The sequence below is a fragment of the Lepidochelys kempii genome, chromosome 5 (genome assembly GCF_965140265.1).
Source record: "Lepidochelys kempii isolate rLepKem1 chromosome 5, rLepKem1.hap2, whole genome shotgun sequence".
NCBI lineage: Eukaryota > Metazoa > Chordata > Testudines > Cheloniidae > Lepidochelys > Lepidochelys kempii.
The window spans coordinates 108,630,506-108,649,546 of NC_133260.1; the positions used below are offsets into that span (position 1 = coordinate 108,630,506).

At 41.9% G+C, this 19,041-nt stretch overlaps 1 protein-coding gene across 17 annotated transcripts in view; it reads right to left on the reverse strand.

Annotated features, from left to right (window-relative positions):
- MPDZ (multiple PDZ domain crumbs cell polarity complex component) overlaps window positions 1-19,041 on the reverse strand; it is a 134,224-nt gene that overhangs the window by 8,726 nt on the left and 106,457 nt on the right. For 14 of the 17 annotated variants that reach the window (XM_073345394.1, XM_073345403.1, XM_073345400.1 and 11 more), the window contains 11 exons: window positions 18,687-18,767; window positions 17,272-17,364; window positions 17,096-17,170; window positions 15,191-15,380; window positions 10,334-10,479; window positions 9,836-9,919; window positions 9,549-9,742; window positions 8,946-9,093; window positions 5,463-5,549; window positions 2,136-2,232; window positions 1,358-1,401 (listed from right to left, as the gene is read on the reverse strand). In XM_073345394.1, the coding sequence (XP_073201495.1) occupies window positions 1,358-1,401; window positions 2,136-2,232; window positions 5,463-5,549; window positions 8,946-9,093; window positions 9,549-9,742; window positions 9,836-9,919; window positions 10,334-10,479; window positions 15,191-15,380; window positions 17,096-17,170; window positions 17,272-17,364; window positions 18,687-18,767 (1,239 nt within the window). The remainder of the gene's footprint in view (window positions 1-1,357; window positions 1,402-2,135; window positions 2,233-5,462; window positions 5,550-8,945; window positions 9,094-9,548; window positions 9,743-9,835; window positions 9,920-10,333; window positions 10,480-15,190; window positions 15,381-17,095; window positions 17,171-17,271; window positions 17,365-18,686; window positions 18,768-19,041) is intronic. The other 3 variants (XM_073345411.1, XM_073345409.1, XM_073345402.1) reach the window with 1 other exon arrangement.

Genomic DNA, 19,041 nt, shown 5'->3' on the forward strand with positions numbered 1-19,041 from the left:
AAAGAGATGAAAAAAAGAGCAAACTTGTCCACAGTGAAAGAATCAAGAATCTCAACCTAAAGCTGTTTAGCTTAAGTTCTGCTAAAAAAAAAAAATTCAGACATGATTCAATCCAGCTGCCGTTTGTGTGGTGCAAATTACATGTGTATGTATCACATTGCATGAAATTGGTTTCACTTTGCAGCCTGATTCCCCCACACACACACACACACACCCCTTCTTACATTGTTTTTACACCTATGCAATTCCCTGACTTCAGGGGAGTTGCTCCTGATTTTATAACCAGGCCTATCAATCATGCACACCAATGACAGACTATACATGAGCAAAATCTATTTGAGCTCAATTTATATAACAAACTGGGTTTTGAGCATGCAGATTCTGTCACTGCACTCAAATAGCGGCCATGATTTGAAATTGCCCCATTATAGGCCTGTGCTTTAAGAAGAGGATCTACCCATTTTGTATCTGTAAGTAATAGGGCTAGCTGTGGTGATGTACACTATTTTCGTAACACTGCAAATATAGAAAGAGGAAGCATACTCCTCCTAGTGTATTGCTGCTGTATGACACACACTGCAGTAACAGCTTTAGAAAGTTCAAAATAACATTTCAGCACAGTGTAAAAAGCTATTTATAGAAGGGACAGAGAGAATAAAGTAGCTAAAATAAATCCATGCAATGAAAAGCCTTGAATGTCAAGCCAATTGAAACAAAAAATAATACTGGAAAAATAAAAGAGACTGATTTTGCTGATATTTGCATATAAATCAGGAAGTCAATGGAACTGCACAGGTGTAAAACTGGTGTGAGAAACTGATTTCAGAATCTGTATACTGATGATTTTATTAAATATACAGTACAGTTAAAAATAGTCATAGTATAAGTACATCCTAACTGAAAATGATTCAGTAAGAAAAATATGATAAAAAGTGGGACTGTAAATCCTAAACTCTGTTTACTCTGGATTTAACTCAATGTGACAAAAATAAAAATATGGCTCAAACTCATGCTAATTCTTTGTCCCTTAAATTTTCAAAGTAGGTTACAGGAATCTAGATGCTTGACTCAGACTGATATTATGGGGACCTATGTGTTACATCCCCACAGCAGCTGGAAAACCTAGGGGCTGGATGTAAACCTGCCAATAGCGTGTTTGTTCTATAAAATGGATTAACTAACAAAACTAGACATATGTTCATGAAAACCTAAAATATCTTTTACAAGTCTCAGGACATGGCACTACCTCTCTCCAACAGGTAAAAATCTAGGGCCAGAGCCGCGGTGGGTGTAAACACACTAATTTATAGCGGCTGAGGGGTTCCAGTTCCCTGTACATTTTTACAGTATGACTTACCTTTTTTATTTCAACCGTTCTTAATCCTTGTATTTCAGATGATACTGTGAAACGATAAAAATAAATATATAAAAGGTTCGGTAAGATTTTAAAGTAAGCTCTCCATTATAGCCATAAAAACAGTTATAATGATTTTAGCTTTTGCTCTATTATAGTAACATGCCTGGACATCTGCTCTCATTACATTAATAAGATTGAACTACTTTTGAGATGGGAGGGACTAGGTGTATTTTACACAAAAATAAAAAAGATACCCAGTCATTCATTTTCTGAATAATGTATATATTCTGGAATAAAGACGGTCAGGTTTATTCAATCTGAGCAATTAACAAAACAGACTTAGGGCAATAATGACTTCCTTGTAATTTAAACATGAGAAAACTGTTACTCATCTTTCCTGATTTAACTACACAAAATCTGCTACTGTCCACAGATTCACATGTGGGATGCATCAGATAGTTGAATGGAAGATATACTTACTTTTGATGAGAATCTCTGATTTAACAACTTGCGTTCTTATAATACAACATAAGGTATGACAAGCTGCCACAGTTATGCTTATAAAGGGCTATAGAATGATACCTATGTGGGTTTTTTTTTTACAATTGCCCTATCAGCATTTTGGACTTGAATTACAAGGAACTGTTTTTATGCCTACAGTTCAAAAGAGTATCTAGCACTTCAGACAAACAAAAGATACCTCAGCTACTGATTCACACACAGGATAACGGGGAGAAGTTTTAGATATAGAATATTAAAGGCACCAAATGAATCTTACGCGCATTCTTCTTAAGACCACTTTCAAAGCCCTCAGATGGGTTGGAACCAGAAGGTGGGAAACTGAATGATGACAGGCTGCCACTTCCTTCACTCACCTAAAATATAACATCACATTGGGATTATACCATAGTCTTCAAACTTCTAGCTTGCCGGAAAGTAAAATTATGAGCTCCAGTGCTATTTTACTACCTTCCTCTTGTGCCTAGTAAGAAATGATGTACTGTGAGACTAACAATAACTCTTCTATATCCTCAGAGCATTCTGGAGGGCTCTCTTAGTTGAAGGTTTGTGGTTGCATAGCTAAAACCTTCCACAGCCTTTAGAAAGATTGCTTCTAGGAGCCCAAATTCTGCCCTCAGATTAACTCATGGAACTTCCTATGACTTTGCTGGAGGTTTATGGGTGTAACTGATGACAGTGTTCTGACAAAAGTTAAAAAATGAAGGACAGAGTATAGAACATTGACAAAGAAGATAGGGGAACCCTAACAAATGATTCTATTGTTTCTCTCTTTCTCCTGGAAATCAATCCACACCATCCATTTGCCTCCACTGTCTGTAACCACATCATCAGCCATGACTATAAAAACACTTTCTCCTCCCCATATCTCCTTTGTCTTAAAATCCGCTCTGTAATTCTTGTGATTTTAATTTCTCCATTCAGTTTACATCTCAACTGAAAACACGCATTTTGCCCTAGTATGTACTCACTTGTTAATTCAGAAGCTATATAAATAAAGTTTTGAGGCCAGACTATCCTCTCGGCTGTGTGTGCACACCTCTCATTAGAACTCTGACATCAGTTGTGTGTGTACACATATCTGAGGGGACAAGGTGACTGATCATAGAATATCAGGGTTGGAAGGGACCTCAAGAGGTCATCTAGTCCAAACCCCTGCTCAAAGCAGGACCAATCCCCAATTTTTGCCCCAGATCCCTAAATGGCCCCCTCAAGGATTGAACTCACAACCCTGGGTTTAGCAGGCCAATGCTCAAACCACTGAGCTATCCCTCCCCCTGATGTTGTGTTACTTTGTCATTATTAGACTAAAAGGCTTTATAGATATTTCAAGTAAAAATTACTCATTATACATTTCTACTGGCTTAACGGCCTGGGTTACAGCTTGATTCTGCATTTTCACCTTAGCCAAATTCTGAAGGTCCATATATATTTAAGGAGGACCAAATGCTGCAGTCCTTACTCAAACCTAACTCCTAGTGAAAAATGCATCCAGGTCAAATCCTGCAATCTTCACTTCAATCCTAACTAATCTGACCTGAGTTTTTTAGGCTCAGGTCCTTGATGGTCTTTGCTGATGAACATTTTAGGCAGAGAAATCTTCATGAAAATTCTGAGACTTTGAAAAATAAAGTTTATAATGAAAACACTGAGGCACATCACCATAGCAGTACAATCTGAACTGTTTAATATCAAGAACACATTCAGGCTATGCCCCGCGCGCGCCCCCTCCCTGCCACGGTATTGGTATAAATAGCAGTGTAGATGACAAAGCACCGCTTAGACATGCCAGAACCTTAGGGTATATACCAGAGGTGGGCAAACTGCGACCCCCTGCCCGGCCCCTGAGCTCCTCCCCCACTGTTCCCCCTCCCCTGCAGCCTCAGCTCACTGCGCTGCCGGTGCAATGCCCTGGGCTGTGAGCTCCTGGGGCAGCACAGCTGCAGAGCCCGGCCTGACCCAGTGCTGCGCAGGGTGTGGCTGACTCCAGCCAGGTGGAATGGCTGTAGCGCTGCCAGGCACCGGTGCTCCAGGCAGCACGGTAAGGGGACAGAGGGGGTTGGATAGAGGGAAGGGGCGGTGGTCAGCGGATGGAGGTGTGGATAGGGGTCAGGGCGGTCAGAGGGCAGGGAGCAGGGGGGTTGAATGGGGGCGGAGTTCCCAGGGGGGCAGACAGGAAGGAGGGGAGTTGGATGGGGCGGTGGGGGGCAGTCAGGGGCAGGGGTTCCGGGGGCGGTTAGGGAGAAGGGGTCGTTGGATGGGGCAAGGGTCCCAGGGGGGCAGTCAGGAATGAGAGGAGGGGTTGATGTGGCAGCGGGGGGCTGTCAGGGGCAGGGGTTCTGGGGGGAGGTCAGGGGACAGGGGGGTTTGGATGGAGCAGGAGTCCGGGGGGGCCATCAGGGGGCCAGAAGTGGGGGGAGGGGTGCATTGAGGGTGGGGGCCGGGCCACACCCCCCCTCCCCTAACCAGCCCTCCGTACAAATTTCCAAAACCCAATGCAGCCCTCAGGCCAAAAAGTTTGCCTGTCCCTGGTATATACCCTACATCGCTTTCTACATGCCCAAGCAGTGCCTCCCACATCTACACTATTATTTTTAGCAATGTAATGTCCCGTTACCTCAGCCCTTCCCCGCAACGGGGAAACGCTTCAACAGCAGGGAAAGACTCTGGTAGGGCAGCAGGGAAAGTCTCTGGCAGCTCCCCATTGCTGGAGTTTTTCCCCACTGCAGGGAGGTGCTGGAGCCTTTCCCTGCCCAAGGGAAATACTCTGGCATCAGGGAAAGGTTCTGGTGGGGGAGGCAGAGGGGAAAGGCACCGGGACCTGCCGTAGCCAGAACCTTTCCTCCCTGCCAGAGCCTTTCACTGCCCTGTATAGCAACGCACTGCAGTGTGGATGCAGCCTGATTTCAGTGCAGTGTTTAGCTGCATGTCCCCTACATGTCATCCACAGTGCAGAAAAGGCATCAGATATGGAAACTGATGAAGATCAAACACTTTTTAGTTATGTTAGAATTAATCAGCAGAGCTGATTGGAAAAGCTTGACAAAGACCAAAATTTCTATTTTCTGACTGGGTCTATTAACCATTTAAAACCCTGTTGTTTTCTCAGTCTTTTCAATGGTTTGCACACTTCTGTAGGAATATCAGAGCAGTGTGGTAGAGAGCTGAATAAAATACCTCATGGACAGTAATCTAGAACAGAAGGGGCATTCTTAAGTTAAGGGCCTGACCCAGCCAGAATATGAGAGCCCTCCAATTCTCACTGATTTCAGTGGGAGTTAGAGTTCTCTGCACCTCCTAGGAGAGGGCCCTAAAATTATGATCAGGCAATGCAGCAAAGGGGTAAACTTTATCCATGGGATAATATTTGGCTGTATCATGCTTTCAACACATAATATGATGAAGTTAACATACGATATGGCTATGAAAAAGCTGTGAAGTACATAAAAGCTGCTTTTTTTTAAACTCATCCTCAGCACACTATATGGAAAATCTTTGTCACTTTAAAAATCAATAAAAGCAAATAAAGGGAATTATTTAACCAGAGTTGATTTCTTCCAAACTGAACAGCTTCACAGTTACAAACCTGGCTGCTTTGGGATGTTCTCCTCTCAGAATGGAATGGACCTGCTTTTATTCTTCCAACTTCTAGTCTTACAATACCTAATGAACACTGAAGAACAGGAAATTTATAATGCAGTTCCCAACCGTGAAAGGACCCATTAATGTACTAATATTAAAAGGCATATATTAGTTACTGATGATGGAAATAATAAGACTTATGGAAGGTGTATAAACACAGGCCCCAATCCTGCAATGCGGACTGCACAGGTAAAGCTCATTGCAGGATCAGAGCCAGAACTGGACAGTATTTTTCCAATTATATACTGTGAAATAAAATACATGGCAGAATATTTGGATTAACAAATGAACATTACAGTTCAGATGCCAAAATTACACTAAGGGCGTAATCCTGTTCCCATTCACTTAAATGGGAGTAGCATGTAAAATTCACTTTCAAGATGTAGCTATTTAATAAACAAAAACATTTTTAAAAATCATGAAAGTGAAGAACTTTCGAATTCCGGGTACCAAAACAGGCCATATAATCTACAGATTTACTCCACATTTACGATAGTGTAACTGAGAACATGGCATTTAAATTGGTATTTAGAAATGTAAATTGGCAACTGAAACTAGTATCTACCTTGGCTTAACACCAATGTAACTGAAATGAGGATCTGCAGGGAGATTTTTAATGCACAAATGTGGTGTGAGTGCCCTACTCCTTCAGACTTCCAATGGGAAAGTGGTCCTTAAATGCCATTCGGACCTTTGCAAAATCTCTTCTTTCGCGTTTAAGCTTCCAATTGTACGATTTGGATGCACACATTAGATGGCCACAAGGAAACTGATGTTACATTAGGAATGAATTTAGTTCCCAGAAATGAAGAAAACTTTGATAGAACGGTGAAGGAACTTAACATACATGTAAGCACAAAGATACCAGGACGGTAGGTTCACTATAACAACCTAGACAGACATAAAGACATTACGATGTTGCAGACAGTTGTTTGTAAAAACAACTTATTCTTCGGTGTAAAGGCCTATTTTGCAGCCTATTTAAATAGAGAGATTTCAGTCTTTTGTCACTGTTTTGCTCTTCCTCCTCCTCTTCCTTTGGGAGTTCACTGTTATAAAATCCTATTTCCATGTAGGTGAGTGTGCAGCGATTTGAGAGTACTGCAGACGTGCCATCACTCTGTTATGGTTTAGCTGTATTACCTTAACAGAGGCTCACAACTTGTACTCCAGGGCCACCTGGAGGTGGGGAGGGAGTGGCAACAAGCCCCAAACAGAGGGGTGTTGTGACCTGGTGTACAGGTTTGCAGCACCGCTTGGATTTGGCCCAGGGGAACCACCAACGCCCATGATGGAGGAAATACCAAGTTAAATGTGAGTAGTGCTGCGACCCCATGCACCAGCTCTCAATGCCCAGAGCAGGAAGCCGGGCTCAGCCCTGTGGGACAGGAGGTGAGCTGCCGCTGTGCAGTGAGTGCGGTGCAAACTCACTCTCCAACCCCCTCTCGACCATAGCCTCCCCTTAGTGGTAATTTTTTTGGAAGGGTGGAGGGGCCTCAGTTTCAGATATTGCCCGTGGCCCTCCCACACCGTCAGTGCAGCCCTGATTAAGAGAATTGGCTGAAGAACTCTAATTTTTAGCAGATCTTGGAACAATGGGGAAGTTCAAGAGGACTGGGGAAAAAGCTAATGTTGTGCCAATATTTAAGAATGGTAAACGTGGCTACCTGGAAACTATGGGCTGGTTAAACCTGACATCAACCCCCAGAACAAAATGAAGGAAAAGGCCGATATGGTAAAGAATCGGTAAAGAATCAGTAAAGAATTAAAATATGGTAGCATTATTAATACCAAACAATACAGTTTTATGGAAAATAGGTTTTGTCAAATCTGATTTTGAGAGATCACAATTGATAAAAGCACCTGTACTGACATAATATAATTTGACTTAGTCCTGAATGACATTCTGATGATAAAAACATTACCCTTAAACAAAAATCAATGCAATCCATATAAAGTGGATTAGGAATTGGTTAAATCATAGATCACAAAAAGTAACTGTAAATGGGGAATCATCATCCAATTGGGATAATCTAGCTGGGTCATGAAGAACCTGGTTTTGGCCCAGTGCTATTCAATATCTTTACCAATGATCTGGAAGAAAATATAAAATCATTGATGGTAAAATTTGCAGATGACAGAAAAAATAGGTGAAGTGGTAAACAATGAAGTGGACAGGTCAGTTATACAGACTGACCTAGATCGCTTGGAAAGGTGGAATCCACTGAACACCATGAGTTTTAACATAGCCAAATGCCAAGGCACACATCTCAGAATAAAGATAATAAGTCACATTTATAAGATGGGGTTGGGTAGAGAAACTGTATCCTCGAAAGCAAATGACTCTAAAAAGGACTGAGGGGCCTGTTAGATAACAGCTGAACATGAGCTCCCAATGTAACGTTGTAGCTAAGAGGACAAATGCAATCCTGGGATGTACAAGTAGGGGAATACCAAGAGGAGTAGGGAGATAGTATTACCTCCACATACAGAACTAGTGAGACTGTTACTGGAATAGTGTGTCCAGTTCTGGTGTTCACACTTAAAAAAGGAGGCAGAAACTATAGAAAGGGTCAGAAGAGAACTCCAAAAATAAATCTGAGGTCTGAAAAATACATCTTATGAGAGATGAAAGCAGCTCAATCTATTTAATTTATCCAAGAGAAGGCTATGAGAAAAGCTGATAGAAAATCTTCCAACACAATTTCTGTTAGAAAATACTGCTACAAAAGAATCAAAATGCTGTGCAGGAACAAAACAAAAAAGTCAAATGCAAAGCTCCTTATCGGGCAGAAATTCCAGTTCTCAAACTGTTCTAGTTATGAGGTTACTTCATCATAATGCACAAGTTCCTATAACAGGAAGAGATTTCTCATGGACAGCTCTTTAATTTAGCAGAAAAACATACAGCAAGATCCAGAGGCTGGAAGCTGAAGCTCGGGAAGTGCAGACTAGAAATAAGGGGCACATTTTTAACAGTGAGTGTCCTTAATCATTGGAACAATTTACCTAGGGATGTGGTGGGTTCCCCATCATGTGAAGTCTTTAAAACAAGACTGGATGTTTTTCTAAAAAATATGCTATAGTTCAATCAGAAGTTATGGGCTTGAGACAGAAATTACTGGGTGAGGTTCTTTGGCCTGCGTTATTCAGGAAGTCAGACTAGATGATCTTCTAGATTTAAGATATATGAATCTGTGTGCCACCAACACGACTAATTTCAGCTAGGAATGTGCATAAGGTAAAACACCAAATCTGTACACCTTTATAGTTCGGGAAAGTTCAGATCTGGCTCCAAAGTTCTTCACTACCTCATCCCGCTCTATTATGGTCTGAATATGAACCCTGGATCCAATCCGAACTTCAAGACAGTTTGGCTCCAGATCTAAACTCTGCAGCTTGTCCCCATCTCTGTTTTTACAATTACCTTTAACAAAGCAGCAACAGCCTCCTGGTTAGCATTTCGAACATCTTCTCCATTTACTGTTAATATCTGGTCTCCCTGCATCAGTCTCCCATCTGTATCTGCTATTCCTCCTTTGACAATGTCTGACACAAACACCCCCGTATCATTTCTGAAAACACATAATTTTATTCTACTTTAAACTTGTCACTCTTTGTACCATTTCACTATCCATATTGTAATAAGACTTTTGCTTAGAACTGAGAAACTGTTTACTAGAATTTCTGGTTAGTAAATGTGGGCTAGATCCCACCATTCCACCCTTACTCACATGGAGTAGTATCTTACTTCCTGAATAATCCCCTGGAAAGGAGGCCAAATGGGCCCACCATAACATTATAATTTTTTTTTTATTTTTGTTTTGTTTAAAAAAGAAACAACTGACATTGTTTGACAACATGCTAGCACAGAGCAGATTTACTGAGACAGACAATTTGTGTATGGTGGAGGAGCAAAGTTTGAGGAGGGAGGGTTCATCTCTTCATTCCCCTAACCCTGGGCTGGCTCTGTGGTCCAAGGGTTAGGTCTTGAGTAGGGTACATCAGTGTAGTTCCATTCACTTCATACCTTTTCCCAACAATACTTAATCCAAGGCCTTTGCCTGGCTTCTTTTGAAGCTCTATATTCAGTACGTCATACATATCTTCCTCCTTGTACTGGGCCTCATCCCTGTAGACAGTGAGACGGACTTTTTGGGGTGTCTGTCTGAGAACACTTATTGCTTCATCATGCGTGGCATTCCTGAGGTCAATTCCATTCACCTGCAATGTAACCACATGTTGATTGAATACTTTCCTGAGTTAAATGACTAAAGAGTTCATAGGGATTTAAAAGTGATATACACAAGACTGCACCTCTAAAATCTGATCTCCCGCCCAGAGCCTTCCATCTTTGGATGCTGCTCCTTCTTCATATACTTCATGGATAATAATAGCTCCCTGTGGATTAACAATAAAAATACATAGCACAGAAGAACACCTCTCATATGCACAGCAACTGGTCGAAGCTTTGGCTTTGGAGAAAGCTTTTGAAAAATCCTCGTATGAGAAGACAAGACTGTAACCAAATAACAGCAAACTAAGTAATCAGCAGGCTGTAAGAGAACTCAGGTTCTCAATTCTAAAGGCAAAAGATCTTTAAAGAAGTCACTTTCTTCTGCTTTAAAAAGTGTGATTACAAAAATATTTGTGGTTCAAGCTTAAATCAATTCAGTGCAGCAAATCTCAGACAGACAGATATTGTCTCCAGTCACTTGTTGAAATAATATATTCACCTTCAGAGTAACATTCTCTATTAAGGACTTTAAATTGGTACTGTCATCTCATTATGAAGAATCACTGATTTTTACGAACCAGTAAGGTGTCTGCTCCCCCAACAATGCTCAATCCAAGTCCAGTGCGTCCCTTGGAGATATCAATGGTTGTTTCACATCCTGGGATGATGGGACAAGTAGCTGGGTCAGAGGCTAATGTGGCTGGAGTTGAGGACCTGCTTGTATCTAAACACAGCAATTAAACATGCTGGTTACAGTGAGTGGCCACAATAACTGGGGGAAAAAAAAGAACTTTAAAATAACATTTTGAGAGATCATTGACAGCCTTACAAGAATAGCTGCAAATGGACCCAAAATTCAACCTACCCTGATTACTCATCTGATTTTAAAAATACTCCCAAGAAATAAAATTATACAGCCTCTGGTCCTCCCCTTTCTCCAAAAGAAGAGCTGTGCTCTGGTTAAAATCACAATTCCTAATCTTGGTGCCCAACCATCACCAGGTCCATGATAGTTTGTTGAGATTGTGGACAAAGATGTGTACACTGCATGTGGCCTTATTTCTTCACTGCCTGGGCCACACCTTGCTCTCATGTATGTGCATACAATGTGCAGCCAGTGAAGTTACCAGAAGCTGTGTGCACTTATTTGAGGGCAGATTTGGCGCCAATATACCTGCTCCAAAAAAAGAGTAATTCATAGATTCAAAGGTCAGAAGGGACCATTAGGATCATCTAGTCTGACTTCCTGCACAATGCAGGCCACGGAATCTCACTCACCCACTCCTGCGATAAACCTCTCACCTATGTCTGAGCTACTGAAGTCCTCAAATCATGGTTTAAAGACTTCAAGGAGCAGAGACTCCTCCAGCAAGTGACCCGTGCCCCATGCTATAGATGAAGGTGAAAAACCTCCAGGGCCTCTTCCAATCTGCCCTGGAGGAAAATTCCTTCCTGACCCCAAATATGGCGAACAGCTGAACCCTGAGCATAGGGGCAAGATTCACCAGCCAGATACCCAGGAAAGAATTCTCTGTAGTAACTCAGATCCCATCCCATCTAACATCCCATCACAGGCCATTGGGCCTTTTTACCATGAATATTTAAAGATCAGTTAATTGTGAAAATCATATTATCCCATCATACCATCTCCTCCATAAACTTATCAAGTTTAATCTTAAAGCCAGATAGGTCTTTTGCCCCCACTGCTTCCCTTGGAAGGCTATTCCAAAACTTCACTCCTCTGATGGTTAGAAACCTTCGTCTAATTTCAAGTCTAAACTTCCCAATGACCAGTTTATATCCATTTGTTCTTGTGTCCACATTGGTACTAAGCTTAAATAATTCCTCTCCCTCTCCGGTATTTATGTTCTCTATAAATATATCAGAGGGAATCATGTCTCCCCTCAACCTTCTTTTGGTTAGGCTAAACAACCCAAGCTCCTTGAGTCTCCTTTCATAAGACAAATTTTCCATTCCTCGGATCATCCTAGTAGCCATTCTCTGTACCTGTTCCAGTTTGAATTCATCCTTCTTAAACATGGAAGACCAGAACTGCACACAGTATTCCAGATGAGGTCTCACCAGTGTCTTGTATAACAGTACTAAAACCTCCTTATCTCTACTGGAAATACCTCGCCTAATGCATCCCAAGACCACATTAGTTTTTTTCATGGTCATATCACATTGGCGGCTCATAGTCATCCTGTGATCAACCAATACTCCAAGGTCCTTCTCCTCCTCTGTTACTTCTAATTGATGCATCCCCAGCTTATAACTAAAATTCTTGTTATTAATCCCTAAATGCATGACCTTACACTTCTCACTATTAAATTTCATCCTATTACAATTACTCCAGTTTACAAGGTCATCCAGATCTTCCTGTATGATAGCCCAGTCTCTCTTTAAATTGGCAATACCTCCCAGCTTTGTGTCATCCACAAACTTTATTAGCACACTCCCACTTTTTGTGCCGAGGTCCGTAATAAAAAGATTAAATAAGATTGGTCCCAAAACCGATCCCTGAGGAACTCCACTAGTAACCTCCCTCCAGCCTGACAGTTCACCTTTCAGTATGACCCACTGTAGTCTCCCTGTTAACCAATTCCTTATCCATCTTTCAATTTTCATATTGATCTCCATCTTTCCCAATTTAACTAATAATTCCCCATGTGGCACAGTATCAAACACCTTACTGAAATCTAGGTAAATTAGATCCACTGCGTTTCCTTTGTCTAAAAAGTCTGTTACTTTCTCAAAGAAGGAGATCAGGTTGGTTTGACATGATCTACCTTTTGTAAAATCATGTTGTATTTTGTCTCATTTACCATTGACCTCAGTGTCCTTAACTACTTTTTCCTTCAATTTTTTTTCCAAGACCTCGCATATTACAGATATCAAACTAACAGGCCTGTAGTTACCTGGATCACCTTTTTCCCCCTTCTTAAAAATAGGAACAATGTTAGCAATTCTCCAATCATACGATACAACCCCTGAGTTTACAGATTCATTACAAATTCTTGCTAATGGGCTTGCAATTTCTTGTGCCAATTCCTTTAATATTCTTGGATGAAGATTATCTGGGCCCCCCGCTTTAGTCCCATTAAGCTGTTTGAGTTTCGCTTCTACCTCAGATATGCTAATATCTACCTCCATATCCTCATTCCCATTTGTCATGCTACCATTATCCCTAAGATCCTCATTAGCCGTATTAAAGACTGAGGCAAAATATTAGTTTAGGTATTGGGCCATTCCTATATTATCCTTAACCTCCACTCCATCCTCAGTGTTTAGCGGTCCCACTTCTTCTTTCTTTGTTGTCTTCTTATTTATATGGCTATAGAACCTTTTACTATTGGTTTTAATTCCCTTTGCAAGGTCCAACTGTACTTGACTTTTAGCCTGTCTCACTTTATCCCTACGTGTTCTGACCTCAATAAGGTAGTTTTCCTTGCTGATTCCTCCCATCTTCCACTCCCTGTATGCTTTCTGCTTTTTCTTAATCACCTCTCTGAGATGCTTGCTCATCCAGCTTGGTCTACAACTCCTGCCTATGAATTTTTTCCCCTTTCTTGGGATGCAGGCTTCTGATAGCTTCTGCAGCTTTGATTTAAAGTAATCCCAGGCCTCCTCTGCCTTTAGATCCACAAGTTCTTCAGTCCAATCCACTTCCTAACTAATTTCCTTAATTTTTGAAAGTCAGCCCTTTTGAAATCAAAAACCCTAGTCACCCATTTATTTTTATCCTTCCGTTCAGTTTGAACTGAATTAGCTCATGATCACTTGAACCAAGATTGTCCCCTACAAGCATTTCTTCTATGAGGTCCTCACTACTCACCAAAACCAAATCTAAAATGGCATCCCCTCTAGTCGGTTCGGCAACTACTTGCTGAAGGAATCCATGAGCTATCGCATCTAGGAAAATCTGAGCCCTATTATTATTACTAGCACTCGTCCTCCAGTCTATATCTGGGAAGTTAAAGTCTCCCATGGTCATACAGTTTCCATTAGTATTTACTTCATTAAAAACATTAAAGAGGGCTCTATCCATATCCAAATTAGATTCAGGCAGTCTATAGCACACCCCAAGCACTATCCCAGGGGAGGCTCTAGTAGTTTTCTTCCCCAATGTGATTTTTGCCCGGACTGACTCTGTCTTATCCATTCCATCGCTTCTTATTTCTTTACATCCTACCTCATCATTGATATACAATGCTACTCCACCACCTTTGCCTTTATTTCTGTCTTTCCTAAACAGCACATTCCCTTCAATACCTGTAGTCCAGTCATGACGACTATTCCACCATGTTTCTGTTACCCCTATAATATCTGGTTTCACTTCCTGCACCAGTAGCTCTAGTTCCTCCATTTTGTTACCTAGGCTCCTCGCATTGGGGTACAAACATCTTAATTTTTGCTGTTTGGCCTCGCTCACATTCTGTACCCGATTAGGCACGGTCATTCTACAGCCATTCTTATCACAGGTAACAAGTGCCTACTATACTGTAATGTCATGCATGCATGTACACTGTCCCTGGTTTTACAACATATGCCTATATACGGCAATATACCTGATCAATTGGGGCCACTGGATGGATTTCCTTGCTTTCCTTTATGCTTTGAAAAATGTATTAGGGAGGCAGTGTTGCCGAATCATGGAAGTCTAGGGCTGGAAGGGACCTCAAGAGGTCATCTAGTCCAACCTCCTATGCGGAGGCAGGATTAAGTATACCTAGGCAATCCCTGACAGGTGTTTGTCTATGACCAGAGAAGGGGATTAGGAATGAGAACTTCTGGGTTTTATTTCTACCTGTACCACTGATGAGCTAGAGTGCCCACAACCAAATCATTTAACCAAAGTTTTCAAACTTGGCTGTCTAAAGTTAGGCACCTAAATCCTAAATAAATAGAAGGAAGCTGATTTTTAGAGGTTCCACTCAAGCAGCTAGAGGGAAACTAGAAAAATAAATAATTGTTTACATCAGCATATGCACCCATTTTCATTGTATGCATGTAGGGCCAGATTGTTTCACTCAGATCTTGGCCTAGACTGGTGGTGCCGCAGTGCCTACTGCTCCAGGAAGAACAAGAGTATCCAACCATCCACTAACATGTAGGGGGAAACGGAACTCCTACACAATCCTTTAGGATGGAGCAGGATGCTTTTCTCTGTCTTCCTCCCTCTGCACCTGGGCAGTGTGGAGGTAGAATAAGGTCATAGCCCTGTTGCTTTCCTGCTCCACTTAGGTTGCTCACCAACTATAATGTGCTAAAAGGAAGCAATTTCTGCACTCAGAAAAGCGCAGGGATGCAATTGTGACTGGTCTGGGAGCAGAGGTGCAAGAAAGTGAAGGAAAGCTCTGAAGACATTCATAAGGCTCTTCATTTTTTATCACTTAGCCCACTGTTGAGACTATAGACAACAGAAGTGCTCTTACTTTTAATTGTCTCTGGTTCTGGTGATCCAGAAGACGGAATCACCAGCGACTGTTGGATGTTCTTCCGCTCGCCTGTGTTAGCACTGCAAAGTGGTGGTGTTGGTGTTTGAAGAGATGTTTGACTATCATGTTCTACTGAGTTGATTGTGAGCTTCACTGTGGTCTTTGATGTCTTCAGCAGACTGATAAACTTATTGAATAATAAAGAGAACAGTCAATGATCCAACTGTAACACTTACAGAGATCAGTCATAGCAATTGCTCCATGATCAGGAGCAAAAGGTCACACACACCTGTTGACTTGGAGACAGGAATGAAGATGATCAATGTTTTGGATGATGAGTGGCAACACAGTTAATTATTGTGGGCCAGACCATTATCCCACAAATCAGATTAGCTCAACTGACTTCAGTGAAACTATGCTAATTTCTACTGAGGATACGGCACACAATCTATGTTAGCCTTCCTGGATGCTACACTATATGTTGATAGCTATTAGAACAAAATCAGAAAACTAGGAGTAAGTACTAATGTTGGTGCAGACCCCAGTACTGCTCCCACTGAAGTAAATGTCAAAACTGACATCAATCGGAGCAGGCCATCCAATGGCTTTGATTAAATGTTTGGTTTGGGGGAGAAAATATGGTACAACTAATATTTGAATTATGGAGGGGATGTTGGAGAGGAAAGCAAGGTGGGGGCAAATACAGAGCCTTGTTGTGAGCCTCAAATGCAGGCCTGCAAAATTGTCAGGCAGCAGACACCTCCATGCTGCCATACTGTGTCAGCTATGACCAGCTCATGCTCAATTACCCACAATCCACTGAGGACACAAGACCACAGAAAGTCCCTCCTCAAAAAGTATGACAGGAAGCAGCCTCATGGCTCCTGATTGGCTCCTTACCCTATATAACCCCAAGGGGAATCCCAGGAAGCATCCAGGCAACAGCGCAGATCTCCTGTAGCTGCTATGACCATTCCTGCTCCCTGTTCTTGAACTCCAGGCTTCAATCTCGGCTTAACCTGGATCTCACCTCCTGACCAGGTCCCCGAAACCTCACTCAGACTCTGATCCCTGGTATCAACCCCAGCCCAACTTGACTACGAAATCCTCTGGTATTCAGCTTTAGGTTTGATCCTGCTCTGACCTGTGGTCCCAACTTCCCTAGGTCATGATCCTGACAGACATATAGAGCATCCTTCAAATCCCATTGACTTCAAAATTACTTCAGTGAGAGTGGATGGTGCTCAGCACCTCCCAGGATCATGCTTTTAAAGTATATTTCAAATTGGAACAGTGACTTTGTAAAATTGACACCTTGGGCAACAGATCTGTTCTTTACTCCAAACCACATCTGCTTCCTCTATAGATAACAATGAATTTTACTGTCTGTTAACTCTGCAGAGCCAATACAGGTCTGGGAGAGAGAGATGGATTCTATTCCAGCTGTGCTGTATTCAACAGAATTTGCTAACTCAGTTCTAACTGCAGAGTAACTATTAGTGTAACAAAGCATGAGCCAGAAAGAGCCCAGGTTGAGTTTGCAGAGCTGGAAATTAGGGGGCGGAAATTGCCAATTGAGTTAAATTTTATCTGGAAGCCACAGAGCCAATGAACTTGGAACCCCACAATACCATTTTTACAGTCATTTCGCAGAGTGTCACCACAGTATAATGATTTGCTGTCAGGAATTATGCTTTCCCAAAGAGAATGACATGTTACTGTAGAATACATATGTGTGGTTCTAGTACTAAGGGACCATCATCCTCAGGCTAACATCCACACTCCAGTGCTCAGCCAGAGCATAACCACAGAAGATTGCCTGCACAGGGTGCTCTGCAATTTTAGAGGAAGGGTCTGAATTTGCCTCATACAACTGCTATAGTCCTTTTATTCCTAAAGTACCTTTTCTATAGGATAGCCCACAACAACTTCATCATCCACTGCAAGGACCTGATCCCCAACTCTGATCCGTCCATCCTGGGAAATAAAATTGACCAAAAAAAGATTAATGCAGGATTTTTCTTCCTCAGTGGTTTACCATCCTCTTTCCCAAATGGGACTTCATTTACAATTCTCACCTTTGCTGCTGCACCATGATCTGTTAAGCTTTTAATAACCACTCCATTAAGTGTGTCTTCTTCACTGATGGCAATACCCAGTCCCCCTTGATCCTGTGGGAATAGGAATGTACAGTCAATAAGGTGCTACATTTATCAAAGTTGAACTACACATATTCACATGAGCCTACTGAAGTTTGTAGATGTCACAGAAGTTTGAGGTTTCATGAAGGACTCAAAGCTTGAAAAAACTATTAAAGACTTATTTGGCAAGGACTCACTTTCTCATGCACAGGATAGAGAATCTAAATAAGCTTGAAATGCTCTGAATTCTAAATTTCAGTGAGGGGAAAAGCAGTGGACATGTTGTTCCTTGACTTTAGCAAAGCTTTTGACACTGTCTCCCACAGTATTCTTGCCAGCAAGTTAAAGAAGTATGGGCTGGATGAATGGACTATAAGGTGGATAGAAAGTTGGCTAAATTGTCGGGCTCAATGGGTAGTGATCAATAGCTCCGTGTCTAGTTGGCAGCCGGTATCAAGTGGAGTGCCCCAAGGGTTGGTCCTCGGGCCGGTTTTGTTCAATATCTTCATAAATGATCTGGAGGATGGCGTGGATTGCACCCTCAGCAAGTTTGCAGATGACACTAAACTGGGAGGAGAGGTAGATACACTGGAGGGCAGGGATAGGATACAGAGGGACCTAGACAAATTAGAGGATTGGGCCAAAAGAAATCTGATGAGGTTCAACAGGGACAAGTGCAGAGTCCTGACAAGTATACATTATTCCTGGATATGCTGTCCTTAGGATTTGGTGCTTACAGTCTGCTAATTAAGTTACTTGGAGCAATTTAGTCAATGATTTCACCGGGACAGTCACAGGTAAGTCCTAACCAAACTTTGCTCTGTGCTCTCAATCCAAACAGTTTTGTTTAGGTCAAACAAGTTCACAGAAGGAAGGAGATGGTGCAACCCCAAAATGTACCATGGAGGTTCTACCACTCTTAGTTTTCCAGTGCAGCATAACTGGCCTTCCTACATCTGTCTCCTGACTCCCTTGCCTACCTTTTCTTGATTGCACTGAGACCTCCAAAATCTCCAGAAGTGTCTGTGCTGGGGCCCCTGCTGCTGTTTACTGACAACTTTGCATCTGAGACAAGCAGTGCATTATTCCTGGGAAATGTAGCTATGGGACGTGCTAGATTTCAACTACTTGGGAGGAGGACCTAGCTGAGATGCTGAGGAGTTCTGGGCCCAACTGCTGCTTTAGGAAGAGTTTTTGGGACCACCTGCAAATAGAATAAAATTGCCAGTGGTCCGTCTCATCCTCCAAGGGAAGGGACAGTCCCTCTGTTTCCAGAGGGACATAATCACAGAAGAGAAACCCTGTGGCAATAAACTTGCACTGATCTAAATTTAGTTAAAATATAAATTTACCTTGGGGAGTTCCACATGCTGAATATTTGTATAAATATTGAAGTCTATTGCCGTAACAGGACTTGTAGCACTTGGTTCACCCTGAGAGAGGAAGACAATTTAGCAATGCACAACTGTATTTTAAAAATAGGCATTTGGTGTACCCTTAAAAATTGAACAATCATACATAGATATGGTGAGTCTGACTCCCCCCTCAAGCCAATTTTACACTAGTATAATTTCAATGACTTTCCTGGAGCTACTCCTTATTTACATCAGTGTAAACTGAGAGCAGAATCAGGACCAAAATGTTCAACAGCTGTGCTAAAACCCCATTTGGTTTTCCACAAGGACTTTTTCTGCTGTAAAATATAAC